The 19,209-nt window shown below is 36.8% G+C and overlaps 1 protein-coding gene across 10 annotated transcripts in view; it reads right to left on the bottom strand.

Moving 5' to 3' along the window:
- ABI1 (abl interactor 1) overlaps nt 1-19,209 on the bottom strand; it is an 82,777-nt gene that overhangs the window by 10,942 nt on the left and 52,626 nt on the right. For 5 of the 10 annotated variants that reach the window (XM_059661256.1, XM_059661303.1, XM_059661221.1 and 2 more), the window contains 5 exons: nt 13,894-13,908; nt 13,077-13,177; nt 11,238-11,378; nt 6,747-6,847; nt 2,179-2,355 (listed from right to left, as the gene is read on the bottom strand). In XM_059661256.1, coding sequence (XP_059517239.1) covers nt 2,179-2,355; nt 6,747-6,847; nt 11,238-11,378; nt 13,077-13,177; nt 13,894-13,908 — 535 coding nt within the window. The remainder of the gene's footprint in view (nt 1-2,178; nt 2,356-6,746; nt 6,848-11,237; nt 11,379-13,076; nt 13,178-13,893; nt 13,909-19,209) is intronic. The other 5 variants (XM_059661267.1, XM_059661283.1, XM_059661229.1 and 2 more) reach the window with 3 other exon arrangements.

The raw sequence follows: 19,209 nt of genomic DNA, 5'->3' as shown, positions 1-19,209 counted from the left end.
TACTATTACAACACCAACAGTAATTCAGACTAAAGGATGATTAATTTGACAAGACATAATAATATCTTTAAAATCTGAAGCTAAACTTACTTTACAATATCCAAAAGATAGACATTCAGTAATAAAAATGTCTTGTCTGTAAATAACCCACCCAAATACTGTTAAATAAAACTACACAAACGTGTATTATGTGAAGTCACCAAAAACTCTATTTGCAGAGTAAATTTAAATGTCCAACTGAGGAAAAGAAAAAAATAAACATAAAGACAGGATCTAAAAGTGCAGTGTAAAATGAAAGAAGTTTATAAAACTAGTGAGGTTAATAATCAGATAATCTGTGGAATATTCAGACACTAGGTACCTTTCACTATCAAAGGAGACCAGGGAAACTATAAGGTAAAATTCTAACTGATAGTTTTTTAGTCGTTTAGATGAAAATGTTAGTCTAGAAAAAAAAAACTATAAATTTTAGGATTACCTATGAATTCTGACATTTTTGCTAAAGTGGTTTTCAATTCATATGAGATTTTTTTTTGCTATAATACAATTAATCTTTAACTCTAAAAATTAAACAAACAAAAAAAACCCCAATAATGTAACTTTCCCCAGCTATGCTTAAAAATACATGTTCAGGCCCTAGATGGTTTGGCTCCATGGACAGAGTGTTGCCTGTGGACTGAAGGGTCCCGGGTTTGATTCCGGTCAAGGGCACATGCCTGGGTTGCAGGCTCGATCCCCATTAGGGGGTGTGCAGGAGGCAGCTGATCAATGATTCTCTCTCATTATTGAGGTTTCTATCTCTCTCTCCCTCTCCTTCCTCTCTGAAATCAATAAAAAATATTTTTTAAAAAACATGTTCAGCCAAAACCGGTTTGGCTCAGTGGATAAAGCGCCGGCCTGTGAACTGAAGGGTCCCAGGTTCGATTCCGGTCAAGGGCATGTACCTGGGTTGCGGGCACATCCCCAGTAGATGTGCAGGAGGCAGCTGATCGATGTTGCTCTCTCATCGATGTTTCTAACTCTCTATCTCTCTCCCTTCCTCTCTGTAAAAAATCAATAAAATATATTTTTAAAAAATGTTCAGAACATGCACTATAAATAAAAAGAACTTAAACCAACTTCCTATGTTAACATGGAGTATTCGGTGTTTTTTAATTTTCTTTTAATACTTTTTTATTCTTATATTACAGTTGACATACAATATTATATGAGTTTTAGGTTTACAACCACAGTAGATATTTATATAACTTATGAAGTTATCACCCCAATAAATCTAGTACCCATCTAACACCCTATATAGTTATTACAATATTATTGAGTATATTCTCTATCTGCTTCACATCCCCCCATGACTATTCTGTAACTACCGATTTTACTCAGTGTTTTCTAAGTCAACAATAAAACATGCAGTTCTAGAAAGTAGTTACAAAAGCTTACGGGGAAAGTGTGTTTCAGTCTAGTCCCAGTGATCACCCTTCAAGCCAATAACAAATACTGGACAATAGACTCATTTCAGATCTGTTTTTTCTTTTTGGATTAAGCATCTTGATATGGAAAGTGAAATTAATAACCACCACAAGCAATTCAAACTTCCTGACATTATATGCCCAAACGGTTTTCTAACCTTATCAGCTTTTAAACATTGACTGCAGTTAGTGTTGAGATGTGCAATTCAAGGTGAAGAAGAAACTTTTTAAAAATCCTCCCCACTGTTATCTTATTCAGAGACATAATAAGCAAACATCACTAACTTTTTTTAATGGTTTTGAATTCATTTCAGTATAGTTTAGGAAGCTTAAAAGTGATAGCCAGCAATTTTATGTTATTTTAAAGAAAAATATTCACAATGTTTTAAATTCTCTTGTTATTGAACAGCCTCAAATATGCCAATAAAAATAAATTCAATTTAATTAATTTCAGTTTTTCTTCTCTAGTTCTATTTATAGTAATAAAAATATCATTTTAAAGCATCAGTTAAATTTTAGTATAAAGTACAGTAAGCCTGAATTATTTGAGCGAAAGTGATAATTTTTTAAATAGTATGATTTAAGAAACAACTAAATAAATATAAAGTGGCATGGTTTCAATTGTTGTCTATCACTAGCAAAATAACAATTTCAAACAATTTCCCTCTAAAGGAGCTCAGTGGTGCTGTACGCCTGCAAAGCACAAGCTTACTTGAATTCTGAGAATAAAGTGGACCTCCATTAACATGAGGCTGAGCAGAAAATTGAGCAGTCACAGAGGGAGTTCGTCTGTATCCACCAGAAGATGTCGAGGAAGTGGTAGAGTTGTGTCGAGAAATCTGCCTGGTCATTGTGCCATACTGGGAACCAGGAGCTGAGCCCGGGGCCACTGAAAAGCATTAGTCAAAGGCAACCAACAAAGAATTTGAGCACTGCATATCACCTCCAATAGCAGAACAAAGAGAGGGAGACTCACAGTAAGAAGTATTTATTAGTTTTAAGGCCCACAGCAAAAATAAAGAGAAAAGTAAAGATAAAACACAAATAGCTCCATCTCTGAAGAAGGAAAAACAGATAGTGGGGAAGCTGCAAAAGTAAATAAAGTTACATTCTTAAGCCGTTTAATTTAGCATAATCACAAATATTTTGCTAATATTATGTATACATTTTTACTGTATTATTTTAGAACACACAGATTTTATATGTAAATTGTGTCTCTCTAACAAAATAAGCACCAAAGGATAGTCTGAAGTGGAAAGCGTCAGCTTTTAAATGTGAACACATTAATATTTGATTTACAAACTTCTTCCTTTCCAGTGCCAAATCTTCAAAAAAACTGTATAAGATTCTATCCAGCCAAATCCAGGTTTAATTATAAAATTTAAAGAGTTCAGCATATTTTCCACAGATTGTACTAAAATTTGAATGTTTCTTGTATCAGCAGTTATCAATACATATTATAGTAAAATCATTTTTAAGAGAAGTACAACTTCTAGTTTCAAAGCTCTTATAGAAATCCATTCTCTTTCTCCATGCTTGGAGGTCTTTTTCTCCGTACTATACTCAAAGCAATCTTTTGTATAAAATTATCATGCATATCTAAACTTACTAAAGTATTAATAATGCTTAATATTTTATTCAGTCATCTTGACCAACATTTCAAAAGTTTAATACTTAAAAGGTTAATAAAGTTCAAAGCCTCTAAAGTTAACTATACTTTCCAAAGGTTACTTTGGGATTAACAGTATTATTTTTTTGCCTGACCTAAACATCTAACCATGACTATGTAAAAAAGACAGCATCCTAGTTTATTTTCATTCAGTTGTCTAATTTAACCTCCCCTAGAGGTGATAAAAATTATTAGATAAAACTGTTCAGCAGAGGTTGTTCATTAAAAGTGCTAATATTTAACATTTTGGAACTCCCAAGCCATAGGCAGTCACTAATTATTTGAATCATCCACATGGTCATTTTCAAAATAGAAACACATTTTTAAAATAATAGTCGATTTAAAAGCTTTTCATGAGTAACCCTGGACAGCTAGGTTTTCTAGAAAGCTAAGAAGTAAGCCTAAAGCTACTTTTAATACAATTCTCACTATAATGATTTTTATATTTCTCTACCTGTATAAAAATGTATGAAACCCAAGTTGTTTTTCTTGATTTAAAACCCAAAACCAACTTATTCAGCAGTTCCAAACTATGCCTATTTTAATATTTTATTATAAAATAAACCATAATACCAAAGGGTGTGTGTGTGTGTGTGTATATATAGCTATGTTATATAAATTATACATATACATAAATGCAAATGGTTATATGCTAATATGTTATATAATATTTGTAATTATTATATATAACTATTTTATAAATACATATATAATTTTTTTAATAAAATAAGATAAATACCCTACTTCAAGAAACAGAATATTACTAGTATCACTGGAGTTTCCTGTATGCCCCCTCTGGATCCACAACTCCAAAATGTATGTTTAAACATTCTATTTCTTTACTATACATAGCTTAAAAAAAAATCGCAGATATAGAATCTTAACCAATATACAGAGATTTTGCAAATTTATAAATATTTATAATAAAATAATTATGTATTCTGTTGGCTTCCTCTTTTCCTTTGATATTTTTTAAAATTCACCCATGTTGATAAGTATATCAATATATTAATTCTTATAGCTACATTCACATGTAAACATCCCACAATTTATCCATTCTATTACTAGACATTTTGGTTACATCCAGAGTTTTGCTATTCTTAATATCGCTACTATGAGCATTCCTAAATACGGTTCTTGAATTTTTCTAGAACAGTGGTTCTCAAACTTGAGCACTGACCAGAATTGCACCCTGAAAGCTTGTTATAATACAGATTGCTGGGCTCCAGTCCTCAGAGTTTCTGACTAAGTAAGTCTAGATGGGACCTGAAAATTCACATTTCTAACAAATTTCCCCAGTGATGATGCTGCTATTCTGGGTGTCACACTCTGAAAGCCACTGCTCTAGGGCAGTGGTTTTAAACTTCATGGTCTTAGGCTTCATTCTTTAAAATTAAAGAACCTCAAAAAGCTTGGTTGAGGTGGGTTATAATAAAAGTAATAGAAATTCAAACTGATACATCTTGAAACACATGAATACACAAATACACATTCCGTTAGCTGTCAAAGTAATGATTTCATCATATGTTATCTAGCCTCTGGAAAAGTCCACAGTACCAGAATGAGAATGAAAAAGGCAAATAAATCTTATGAATATAGTTCTGACCTCAAGAACTCCATGAAAGAATCTTGGCAACTCTCAGAAGTCTCATAATCATATTTTGAGAACCAATACTCTAGGGTAAATATGAAATGAAATTGGTAAATCTAAGGTAAAAACTCGTTCAACTTGACTAGCTAACAAACTACTTTCCCCAGTGAGTGTATCAACTAATAAATTCTGACCAGCAATGTACTTTTTCTTGTTACTGCACATCCTCACCAACATTTAGGTACTAGGGGACTTCTTCATTATTAACTACCTGGTAGATAAGAAACAGTATGTCACTGTGGTTTTAATTTTCATTTTCTTGATTATCAATCAGGTTGAGGGAATTTTTTTTTCATACAAACTTTCTGTAAACAGTTTCTATTGGGATCTTCATATTACCTCCTGTTGCCCCTTTTCCTTTGTGCACAAGTGCAAATGTTTTGAAAGATGCTACTAGATGGCTTTATTTCACAATATGTAACATAGCTCTCATTATTTGAAACACGTCATTATACATTTCTACCCAGATTACTTATAATGTGTATTTCTAGGCCTATTGGTTTTATATGGAGTCTATATTTGGAATTCCTTATATGCTCTATCTAGTCACCCCTCAACTTGGGAAAAATTTAAATGTATTTTACTGGGGGAAAAAAAATGTTTCATGGCATCCTCAGATGCCTTAAGTACTGGACTATATCAGTATTTTTCAAATTGTGATTCACAGGAAAGTCTCGAGCACCCTATCCCATACATCTATTTCTTTTCATTTTTCTTCCTCATGTATTCCACCTTCACTCTAGTACTTTGACTGTTGTATATACCAGGGAGTTCCAAATAAAGTTTCATTTTTTAAAAGATTACATTACTAATTTAAAAAATGGTTTTGAACAATCACTGCTACAATTTATCTAGAAAAATCTAAACAACAAATACAAACCACATTAAATTGGAGATAAGCTAAGCATAGAAACATTTTATATTAAAAGAGTTATTTTATATTTGTTTTGTATGTAACTTCAGAGGCCTTTCACCAGAAGAAATTAGTGCAAATTAGATTTAACACTTTAACCTTTGCATTACCACTTATAACCTAATAACTTTAAAGGCTAGTAGTCTAACAGAGGAGTTTGTTATGAATTATGCAGAGTTAAGTTAAATCGCTCCAATGGCTGTGCAGTCTCACCTAGCACAGTGCTCACTGGGAGAAGAGGTGGACTGGAGCTCCAGGAGGAGGAGGGACAGAAACGTTTTCTAATAAGATAGTTTATAATGCAGGTCAGAGTACAAGAAAGAGAACTAAACATTCTGAAACAGTAAGAAAGTAAAATGTTTGGGTAAGAAGAAAAAAAGAGAGACACACACTTCCATATGTAAAGCATGTTCAAACAAATAAGAATTTTCCTACAAAGTCTTCATTGCATTTACTAAAAAAATTAAGGGACTAATTTAATGCATTGCAATAATTTCTTAAACATTTATGTAATCTAAAAAGTAAAAGAACTTTTCCTTTTTTAATCCCATTTATTACTCATGGTATTTTACTGAAATAAGTATGTTGAATATCATACATAAATATAGTAAAGTCACAAAATAAATTAACACAAGTTGAGATACTAGCCTAAAAGGCAACATCAAAACGTACTGATACATAATTCACAATATAGTCTCTAATCCTTTGGTTGGAGAAACAAGAATATTAGCTTGTTCTTCAAATAATAAACTTTCTTGACTATGCCCACGGCAACTCTTTTTAAAGCAGAATGGCCAAAAAGTTATTTAATAAAGCTGTCCAATATGCTTTATATGTAAGAAGAAAGAGCTGGTAAAACAGAAAAAAAAACACACTTAAGATTGTGTAAAAACTAATCCAAAAATGTTCTTAAATTTGTTGTGTTTATGTTCTAGCAACAATCACACAAATAAATAATTTGATCTAATATAACTAAATTATTTCAGGCTTCCATAACCAAGCTCATAAGTACTACCACATAATAAAACAGATTAATAAATAATATACCTGATCCAATAGTGGGTGGTGAAGGTGTAGGCACGGCAATGGGAATGCCAATACTGCTGCTTCCACTGTTCTCTCGACTTCCACTTCCCCCACTACTTCCACTAGAAAGAAAAGAAAAAATTGTGAAAAAAGGAATTCTAGTGATTTAACCGCCCAAAATAATAATAATCAACTCAAAGCCACTAACTACTCCCTTTTATGATATACTAGAGGCCTGGTGCACAAATTCATGCACAGCTGGGGTCCCTAGGCCTGACCGGCAATCAGGGCCGATAGGGACTGTGCCGATCGGGGCCAGGTGGATCAGGGCCTGCCGGGGGAGGGACCACAGGAGGCTGGCCGCTGGCCCCAAGGTGGGAGCCAGCCCTGGGCGCCCCTGGGAAAGGGGCCGCATCCGCCACCACCCTCCCCCAGTTCCCCATCCCAGTCCAGGGCCTGAAGGAAGAGGAGACAACAGTTGCCAGGCCAGGTGCGGAAGGAACGGATGCCGCCGATGCCACCATCATCGGCACCCCGCCACCGCATGGTTCCCTGACTGGCCCCCTTGCCACCACACCACCACCATAGCAGGCCGGCGGCCCCCAAGGAAGGGAGAGGATGGGAGTGAGACAAACCCTTGTGTCGAGGGTTGACTTTCAGTAGACTGCAGTGAGGGAGCTGCTCTGCTATGTATGAAACCCTGACCCAGAAGCAGGTAGTTTAGGAATGGTTTAGCACCAGGGGCCGATGGGGGCCAGCTGACAGGGGAGGGAGCGAGGACGGGAGGTACTGCGGGAGGTTGGCTAGCCAGGGGGAGGGTACCACGGGTGGTTGGCTATGGGAGCACACTGACCACCAGGGGGCAGCCAGTGCATGTCATAGTGACTCATCATCCGGTTGTTCAGGTCATTCAGTTGTAATGGTCGCTTAGGCTTTTATATATATAGATATGTAAAAAAATTCTAGAAACTGTTCAATACAAAATTTTGTTGTTAATCCTCACCCGAGGATATTCTTTCCACTGATTTTTATAAAGAGTAGAAGAGAGGGAGGGAGAGAGGAGAAAGAGGAGGGAGGGAAAAGGGGAAGGAAAGAAAGGGGAGGGGCGAGAGAGAGAGAGAGAGAGAGAGAGAGAGAGAGAGAGAGATGCGAAAGAGATAATGATTGGTTGCCTCCCACACTCGCCTTGAATAGGGCCTAGAATTGAGCCTGCAACCCAGGTACATGACCTTGACTGGAAATCGAACCCAAGACCCTTCACTATGTGGACTGATATTCTAACCACTGTGATTCTTGTGTTTCACTCTACTCAATCTATTGGAAACCAATATAACCTTAATATAGTACTCAGAACTATCGGAAGAGATCATCATATTGAGAAATGACAATCTTATATACAATAAGCCAACAAAGATTTATTTAAAACTTACTATGAATAGTAGTAAATACGGCAGACATGAACCATGGTGTCATGGAGCTCACAGTTAAGAATGAAAAAATAGACATTAAAAAACAGTGTGAAAGCCTGGCTGATTTGGTTCAGTGGTTGAGCATCGACCTATGAACCAGGAGCTCAAATTCTGATTCCCAGTCAGCGCAAATGCCCAGGTTGCGGGCTCAATCTCTGGTAGGGGGCGTGCAGGAAGCAGCCAATCAATGTATCTCTCTCATCATTGATGTTTCTATCTCTCTCTTCCTCTCCCTGAAATCAATTTAAAAACTAAACAAACAGTGTGACAGATGCCACAAAAGAAAATGAACAAGATGCTGCTCTGGCCGATATAGCTCAGTTGGCTGGGTGTCATCCTGTACACCAAAGGGTTGCCAGTTGGATTCTGGGTCAGGGCACATGCCTGGGTTTCAGGCTCAATCCCCAGTAGGCGGTGTGCACGAGGCAGCTGATTGATATTTCAGCTCCCTCTCCCTCTCTTTCTAAAAAAGAAATCAATAAACTATTCTTTTTTTAAAAATGTACAGATGCTATGGAAATTAAAAGTTTAACCAAGTTTAGCATGGAAATAGTATAAAAACCTCTCATCTCAAAGAATGGTGCTAAAATAGAGTATTTTCTGGAAAATGAGCAAAACAACAAAAAAGGCAGCAGTGAGGTTTCAGTGTGAGGCATTCTAGAATAGTCATTACTGTTCAACTTTAACCAATTCCCTACTCTTCGAATTCCTATAGATTTACTATCCCTTTAGGTATCAGACCTCACACTATATGACCATTTTTAGTAAGCACTGTGTGTATGCACATGTATGCAAATGTACATATGTGCATTTGTAGTCTTAGGCTCCATATTATACTTTAAAACCAACATCATTCGCCGAATGGGCCCCCCAAAAAATCAACAGGGCAGACTTGTACTGCCTAGATAAAAAATGTTTTTCTCCAATGTGATCATTCTATAATTACATCAGTACATATTAATGAAAGAAAAGTAAAGAAAGCTATTTCTATTACAAAAATAGCTTCAATGTGAAGAACTCCCTTAACTCCAAGCCAGGTACACTGCTTTGTAACACCAATACATCACAGACATGAATATTTCCCCACTAATTATTCTCTTCTACAATTACTGGCTTTTTTCTAACATGGGGGTTGGCAAATTACAGCACATAAGCCAAACCTGACTCATGATCTGATTTTTATGACCTATGAGCTAAGAACATTTTTTACATTTTTCAGTAGCTGAAAAAAAATCAAAAGAGGAATATTTATAACACATTAAAATTATATGAAAGGCAGATTTCACTACAATATATAAAATATTATTGGAATGCATGCTCACTCGAACATTTACATGCTATCCATGGCTGCATTCATACTACAATGGGGAGCTATGTAACTGTAATGTAGGCAAATCCCAGAAATATTGACAATCTGGCCCTTTATAAAAGTTTGTTGATCCCTGTTTTAACAGAATGCGCTTCTGAAAAAAAGAACTATATCATATTGGTATATCCCTCGCATCTAATGAAGTAACTCTTAATAACTGGTTGCTGACTATAACTAAACGATAGAGAAAAACCATGTTTTAATATAAATTCAATAACAAACATAAAAAAGAGCACTTGTGGTACTCACTGAACTTGACCTGATATAGTAACTGCATATGCCAATGTTAGCGCTTATTTACTAACAGCAGCAATAATAACAAATGTCAATTACACAGAATCTAAGAGCCAGATACCCTCTTTAGTTAAAACCCAAAAAATGATTCTGCTAAGTTTTTTAAATTATTATTACTGATTTCAGAGAGGAAGGGAGAGGGAGAGAGAGACAGAAACATCAATGACGAGAGAGAACTATTGATTGGCTGCCTCCCGCACGCCCCACAATGGGAACTGAACCCCCAACCCAGGGATGTGCCCCAAACAGGAATCGAACCGCAATCTCCTGGTTCATAGGTCAACGCTCAACCACTGAGCCATGCTGGCTGGGCAATTCTGCTAAGTTTTACCTCTAATACACCAACCCAAAAAAAAGTCAAGGTAAGAAGAGGTTCTTCCCCAAGTTAAGTGGGAGGTAAAGTTAAAGAATAAAATAAAGTAAACTATACAATGTACCTTTATAATGTGCCCCAAAATGGAGTGGCTACTTCTGGGGGGAGAAGGTAGAGGTGATAGTTAGGAAAGGGTCTAAGGGGGACTTTTGGATTGTTGGTAATGTTCCATTTTCTGACTTGGGTGATGGTTACACCAATGTGTTCAAATTGTCTTAACCCATTAAGTTACATACTGAATAATACTTTTCTAAATTTATGTTATGTTCCCAAACCAAGTTTTTAAAACCCACTGGGCAGTTGATTTCTAGAAATTTTAAAAAAAACAGTACATACAATAACATATTCTAGAGCAGCGGTCGCCAACCTGCTCCAAAGGTTTCCTTAAACCAGCAGTCGCCAACCTTTCGGACTTCACGGACCACCGGTTGGCAACCGCTGCTCTAGAGCATACCAACTCTATTAATTCTTTTTCGGATCTAAGCTAGGTCTTCCTTTTTCCAACCTCTTAAAGCTTAAATCACATTGTATAATTCCTAATATTTAACCTATTATCCCAAAGTACAGAATGGCCTCGAAAAATGTACACACATTTTGAATAATATTAATTCCAATAGGTTAAATCTGAAAAGAAATAAACATCAATGGAGCTATCAGCTGTTAAGTTTGTATACATTTTCATTGTTTTGGGACACCCTATATTTAAGAGTAGTTACCTTAATCTTTTTTAAAAGACTGTTTTAAAAAACATTCGTTAGCTTATGTCCAAATACATGTCTGTACCTCTGTCAAAAGGAAGAAATAGCAGCAATCTGCTTATAGTATAAATATATATTTAAAAATCTAAAAAAAAACAGAAGTTATAACAGAAACTTATACAATATTGTTACCTCAACTTTTATACTCTGTGTTAACAGTATAGTACTTTACTCAGCAACTGTATACGGTTTATGACCAGTTAATAATCCCAACTTGCAAATGGTCAAAGACTCAACCTGAAGGATTACCTGTGTGTCCTTGGTCTCTGGTTTAAAGAAGCTGTCCTGCCTGGGCTATGCTGACTTCCAAGCCTAGCCGGACTGGTCATGTAGTCATTAGGAACTGTTGGAGGTTTAACAGGTTCCAGGGTTTTGTAAGGCGTATTCCGTCTAAAGAAGTGTCAAAGAAAGGAATAATGAGTAAGATAAAATGGCATTTCCCCGCAAATGTGATTGTCCCTTTGTAACCAAGTAGAAGACAAGTGTTTTATTGTGTGTGTTTTTAAATTTATTGATCAGAGAGAAAGAAAAAAACGTCAACCTGTTATTTATGCATTGGTTGCCTCTTGTATATGCCCTGACAGGTCAAACCCATAACTTGGGCATATTGGGATAACGTTCAAACCAACTGAGTGAACTACTCAGCCAGAATTAGAAAGCAAGTTTTAAAAACATTTTTAATAATAAAGGTTATTTTAAAAAATTCTTAATTGGAGTAAATGAATTTTTGTTACTTTTCACAAAAACTAAAATGTGTTACCTTTTCTTAGGAAAAACATAGGAAAGGGTAATTGAAAAGTATTAATCCTACTTCTAAATATAATGGTTATAATTTTTGAAATGATCAATAATATCAAACTTTGACATATACATTATTCCCAGTTCAGTCACCCATAAGCCACTGTCCTTGTACATTATGAAAACTAAATATCTCCTCTGCAATTTATTCCTACCTCATTTTGGAAATTTATAGACAATGGACAAGTATAGCACATTCTGATTCTAGATGTAATACCATTCATTTTTCAATAAGTGATTTTAACTTTTCTATTTAATAACTTCATGTATTTTTTGCAGGGGTAAGGAGTTTTACAGAATGAAAATAAAAACCAAGAGTCTATTTAAAAAAAGGCTGATTGTTGATCCCTATTACTATGAAATAATTATTTCCCAGCCCTCCACTAAAAAAAAAAAAAAGAGCTCTAATATATTATTTTCTATGTTAAGGTGAACAATCTTTCAGAAGTGTCCTACCAAATATTCACATATTTTATTGCACAAAGAACTGAGAAGGAAAACACCACCAATGGTTATCTTTTTTGCTCCCCAACTGGTCTTCTCACAAAGCTACTCAAGTATGAAGTATGCAAAACCTATGGACACAGACAATGGTGTGGTGAGAAGTATGCAAAACCTGTGGACACAGACAATGGTGTGGTGAGAAGTATGCAAAACCTGTGGACACAGACAATGGTGTGGTGAGGGCCTTGCAAGGCATGGGAGCGGGCTGGAAGAGGTTAATGGGGGGAAAAAGAGGATCTATGTAATACTTTCAACAATAAAGATTAAAAAAATAAAATAAAATAAAAAATATGAAGGGCCCTAAGATTACCTAGCACAAGCACCGTTAGAAATATTCCAGGTAAAGAGCCTCTAAATCTTAGGTAGAAAGTAATAGAGGAAACAGAAAAGCTGCAGGTCACCAAGCCAAACTATACAAAATAGACCACTTATTCAAAGTTCTGTAATATAAATATTGTAAATACACTGGTCATTTCATTTGAAATAAACAAGTCAAATTGCTCTTTTTTTTTAAAGGAATTAAAAAGATAAATAAATAATGCACATTTCCACATACACAAAAGAACTTGTCTAGTACAGACTTCCATAGAAGAGAATATTATAAAACAAGTAGATTAATTTTGGATTCTGCTCATGGAAATAAGATAAGCACCAAAATGAATTTGTAAAAGGTAGCGTCACACTGAGAGGGGTCCATAGCAAGAACCCCTACATTTACTTAAGTCACAGAATAATCTTTTCCTTTACTATATAAATTTTCTTTGTAAAATTTACTTGGATTCTTACCCCAACGTTCCTCGGCCTGACATGGGAGGACTTGGTGGTTTCTGAGTAGGAGGATTTGTTCTCGACAGTGTGCCAGTTCTTGCAGGCTGGTTATTTCCATGCTATAATGCAGGAAAAAGAGCTTTTATTTTTATATCAAATTGTTCTCTTGGTGTTTTGATACGAAGTTATTATTTTTAATATCAGAATGTGAAGTAAGGATTCCCGGACAGTTTTAACAACAGACTTTGGTTCTACATTTTAAAATGTCAAGAAACCAATTGTACTTGGCTTTTTCTATTATTCATACCAATCTATGGCAAAAATACAGGTGAAATTATTGGATTTTATATATTATTTTATTGTTAAACATGTTCACCGAGATCAAACTTATCTGCATTCAAATATGAAGTTTTCTAAAACTTTTAAAAATGTGTGCATGAATTTAAACTATAGATCTCAGTGTCAATTTGCTAAAATATTCATCTAAAAAATCATCTTTATCCTAAAAACTAAGAAACAAAGTCATATATGATGTCTGGGAAACCTTCTGTTTATGTCAATAAAAGCAAGGCAACTATCAAAAAATAAGCAAAGCAATTCATGTTAGCAAAATTAATGTTCCTATATAAATGCAGATGTCAATATATCTTTGATATATTAACACATCCAAGCTAAATGTAGCTACTTGTATTGAGTTTGAGTATATTTAATCTATATAAATCCTATGGGGAAAAAGCAGGCAGATGAAGGAAGAGTTTTCAAATTTTAGTGGCTCTGCAGCCTCTATCAATATAGAGGTAAAACTGTGTATCAAATGATAAATAATATCTCTTACCTTGGCTTTTAGCCACTTTACGTTGGCAAAAGGGGGGGAAAAAGTAGAAATTAATTCTAAATATGTTATACCTAATAGGACAGGTTTATGTTTACAGTTATTCATTTCCTGTTAATAAGTTTTTACCCAGCCATTACTTCAAATATTTTGTAAAGAAAAAGATATCCATTAGCAGCTGGGAAATATTCATGTGTATCACATATTTTTCAAAAGAAGAATATATTCATAAGGAAACTACCACTTATTTATGCCAATCTCATACAGACCCAATAATTTCTTAGTTCTGTATTTTATCCTATGGAACTATTCCAAATAAATCACAGATGATAAACTCAGATTTGAAAACAAATACCATAACACATAATATGTAAGGCTACCTTAATACATCAGTGTACAAGACCTAAGACTTTACTGGATAACAAATGCATAAATATGAGTATTCATTATTTGAAAAGTAGTATAGTATAGTATTTTTTAAAGTGGTACACTGAAAATATTACAATTCAAAATAACAGGTTGCTTCAAATTCAGAAAAATGACGAAAACACCCCCAAGTATAAAAACAAAATCACTATGCAGGTTAATACCTTAGCCAGATTTTAACTACGAAATAGAGTCTGGAAACCCTCCTGTTTGTAACTTGATGGATCCAAATTTAAGCAGGCCAATACCTTCTGAACCAGTTTAGCCCGAATTCAAACCTGAAGAAAAGCTGCTTTGATCTTTTTTTTAACTTTATTGTTTTAATATATTTTTATTTATTTTAGAGAGGAAGAGAGAGGGAGAAAGACATAGAAACATCAATAATGAGAGAATCATAGATCAGCTGCCTCCTCATATCCCACAAAAGCCCACAACCCAGGCATGTGCCCTGACAGGGAATCAAACCATGAGTTAATAGATCGACACTCAACCACTGAGCTAAACAGGCCGTGCGAAGCTGCTTTGATCTTTAAGGCTACTTCTATGAAACATGACTAGTGTATAATAATAAAAGCGTAATATGTTAATTAGACCAGACATCCTTCCAGACGTCCTTTCATACGACCTTCAGGACGAAGCTGGGGCTGCAAGGGAAGCCCAGGTCCCAGGTGCCAGAGTGAACCCGGTGCTGGCAGCCAGGGGAAGGCTAGCCTACTCTTGCACAAATTTTGTGCATTGGGCATCTAGTCTATATATCAAATAACACATACATATGTATTAATATGAACACATGTACATATATGAATAATCTATAACAATAAAAGCATAATAGGCTAATTAGACCAGACAGCTGAACGACCTTCCAGATGAAGCCAGGGTAGAGAGGGCCAAGGCAAGCCGCCGCGGCTGCAAGGGCCAAGCCCCTTGCATGAATATCATGCATTAGGCCTCTAGTATGAAATAATGTGTACAGTCCTAAGGCATCACTATAAGTGCTATGCCACTTAAGAACACTGTCATGTTGTAGAACCTAACTTTTTATAGATTTTAGGGATTTCAAGTTCTTTCCATAATATGTGCTGTTCTAAATATATATCTAACATTTTTTAGGTGATCCTAAAGACAACATTAAGGATATTATCCTAAAGAGGAATGAACCTGTCTTTAGAACGATATTGCTCATTTTTGTCTGGAATTCTACCTAGCCACTACATTTTACACCTGGATTTAGAAATTAAACCTGAATAACATTATCCTTGGGTATAAGATATGTTAGAAATAATTAAGTAAGCAACGACTTTTTTTTTTCTAATCCTCACCTGAGGATTTTTCCATTGATTGTTAGAGAGTGGAAGGGAAAGTTGGAGGGAAGGAGAGAGGGAAAGAGTAGGGGAGGGAGATAGAGAAACAATGATGTGAGAGACACACATTGATTGGTTGCCTCCTGCATGCACCCTGACTGAAAGCCGGGGATTGAACCTGCAAGCCAGCTATGTGCCCTTGACCGGGAATCAAACCTGAGACCCTTCGGTCCACAGGCTGGTCCACAGGCTGATGCTCTAACCCAGCCGTGGGCAAACTACGGCCCGCGGGCCGGATCCGGCCCGTTTGAAATGAACTAAAAAAAAAAAAAAGACCGTACCCTTTTATGTAATGATGTTTACTTGGAATTTATATTAGTTCACACAAACACTCCATCCATGCTTTTGTTCCGGCCCTCCGGTCCAGTTTAAGAACCCATTGTGGCCCTCGAGTCAAAAAGTTTGCCCACCCCCTGCTCTAACCACTAAGTTAACTGTCCAGGGCACAATGATCTTTTTTAAAAAATCAGAAAAGTGGAGAAATAAAAAAAATCAGCAATACACTATTGCTGAAAAAATAAATGTTTGTATTTGTATAACACACAAACAAAATATGAACAAATATGCCACATAAAAGCTTCTAAGATACACTATTCTAACAGACCACTCATCCTCCTTCCCCAGTCAAAAATAGATTTTAAGGCTTCTAGTCAAGATGGCAGAGTAGATAAATGTGGTACTTGAATCCTCCCATATCCACATCAAAATTACATCTAAACTACAGAACAATCATCATTCACACCCACCTGAAATGTAGCTGAAGGGAAGTCCTACAACTAAGGATATAAAGAAGAAACCACTTTCGAGACTGGTAGGAGGGGTGAATACTCAGAATAGGCTGGTATCACAACCACATGTGGTGGTTAAAAATTGGGAGGAGCCCTGGCTGGTGTGGCTCAGTTGGTTGGACATTGACCATGCACCAAAAAGTTGCTGGTTCAATTCTCAGTCAGGGCACATGCCTTGGTGGTGGGCTCGATTCCTGGTGGTGGGCATGCATGAGGCAGCTTATTGAAGTTCTGCTCTCACATCAATGTTTCTCTCTCTCTCTCTCTCTCTCTCTCTCTCTCTCTCTCCCTCCCTCCCCCCCCTCTTCCCCTCTCCCTTCCACTCTCTTTAAAAACAAACAAACAGCAAGCACTGTGGCTGAAATGGAGGGCTACTGGAGACCCAGATGTTCCTCTTAAAAAGGAACACACAGATTTACTTGAACTCTGAGTTCCAGCATTGGGACAGCAGCCTGAAATGCACCAGGGACATACGGAGGGGAACTGAACTGTATGGCATCAGGGCGAGAGCTGGAGGTTCAGCTTTCTCCCTGACAGGAGTGCTGGCAGAGGCCATTGATGAGCCAACAAATGACATATCCAAGTCTCCATCTAACTGCCTAAAAGGGTATGCCCTGCCCTAAGACCCAACTTGCAGGCCCACCCAAGCTGTTTCCCTGGCTTTTACATAGGAATAGCCAGTCTTGGCTCCTGTGTCAGACTTGCCAATAATCCCTCAAACAAGCAGCATCTGGCCTCTGCATCCCCTGCACCTCCCACTAAGTAGTACCAGGTGCAGCAATAGTGGCAGCCGGCTTGGTTCATAGCTTGGTCTCTCCTGGGCACCTCACCTCAAAGCCCAGCATAAATACCAGCCATCTGCCGATTGCTTTGTAGCTCATTTTGGGTGGCCCAAGGCCAGTGGTTCTCAACCTTCCAAATGCCGCGACCCTTTAATACAGTTCCTCATGTTGTGGTGACCCCCAACCATAAAATTATTTTTGTTGCTACTTCATAACTGTAATTTTGCTACTGTTATGAATCATAATGTAAATATCTGATATGCAGAATGTATTTTCATTGTTACAAATTGAACATAATTCAAGCATAGCAATTAATCACAAAAACAGTATGTAATTATATATGTGTTTTCCGATGGTCTTAGGCAACCCATGTGAAAGGGTCATTCGATCCCCAAAGGGGTCGCGACATACAGGTTGAGAACCACTGCCCTAGGCAGAACACAAATAGTGACTGACCTTGTCCTATACCTCCAGGTAGTCCCCAGAACAAGCACACCCACTGGACAGCTTCAGACCAGGTTGAAGCACCACCCAATCACCTCCACGAGCCACACACTCAAGGGGTGGACTCAGCAGACACCAAAGACCTGATGAAATCCTGCTCTGTGGGGTGGGACCCTGCATAGCTGATACTCCACAATGGTCACAGCCAGTCCTTGCAACTGATCAACCTTGGAATAAATCCTTCCCCTTGATGTGTCAACAGCAATTAAGACTCAACAACAACAGGAGGGTATACCAAAGCCCACATAAAGGGCACTCCTAGAGTGCCCAGCTCAGCTAAACAGGGAGGCTGTGCCACTGGACCCTACAGAACACCTGCTACATTAGATCACTCTATCAAGACAGGAAGACATAGTAATTCTACCTAATACATAGAAAGAAAAGAAAAAAAAAAAACAGCGAGGCTGCAAAAAGTAGGAGACAAAGAAACATGTCCCATATGGAAGAACAGAACAAAATTCCAGAAAAAGAAATAAACAAAATGGATTCAAGCAATCTACTAGATGCAGAGTTCAAAACATTGCTCATAAGGATGTCAAAGAACCTAGGAGAAGAGTAGATAAACTTAGAGAAGACTTCATCAGCATAAAAATATACATGGAAACCACAGAAAAGAACCAGTCAGAAATGAAAGATACACTAACGAAAATGAAGAATAATTTACAGGAAATCAACAGTAGAGTAGATGAAGCCAAGAATCAAAACAGCAATTTGGAATAGAAGGAAGCAAAAAACACCCAATCAGAAGAGAACAAAACAAGAATCCAAAAATATAAGTATAATGTAAGGAGCCTCTGGGATAACTTCAAGCATATCAACATTCATATCATGGGAGTGCTAAAAGAAAAGAAAGAGCAAGGAATTGAAAACCTATTTGAAAAAATGACAGAAAACTTCCCTAACATGGTGAAGGAAATAGACATACAACTCCAGGAAGCACAGAGAATACCAAACAAGATAACCCAAAGAGACTTATACCAAGATTCATCATAATTAAAATGCAAAAGGTTAAAGACAAAGAGACAATTTTAAAAGTATCAAGAGCCCTGGCGAGTGTAACTCAGTGGGTTAGAGCTTTGGCCCACACACAGAAGGACTGTAGGTTTGATTCCCAGTCAAGGGCATGTACCTGGGTTGCAGGTTCAATCCCTGGCCCTGACTGGGGTGTGTATGGGAGGCGACCAATCAATGTGTCTCTCTCACATCGATGTTTCTTTCCCCCCCACCCTCCCTCTCTCCCTTCCACTCTCTCTTAAAAAATAAAAATCAGTGAAAAACAGCCTCGGATGAGAATTAACAACAACAACAAAAAAAAGCAAGAGAGCCCTAGTTGGTGTTCTCAGTAGTTTGAGCACTGGCCCATACACCTATGGGTTACGATTCAATTCCCATTCAAAGGCCCGTACCTGGTTCGCAGTAACTGGATTTCAGGTTTGATCCCCAACCCAGGTCAGGACA

This window comes from Myotis daubentonii, chromosome 1, assembly GCF_963259705.1.
Source record: "Myotis daubentonii chromosome 1, mMyoDau2.1, whole genome shotgun sequence".
In the NCBI taxonomy this organism is placed as follows: domain Eukaryota; kingdom Metazoa; phylum Chordata; class Mammalia; order Chiroptera; family Vespertilionidae; genus Myotis; species Myotis daubentonii.
Note: the sequence above shows the minus strand (reverse complement) of the source record. Positions and strands in the feature narration are given on the sequence as shown.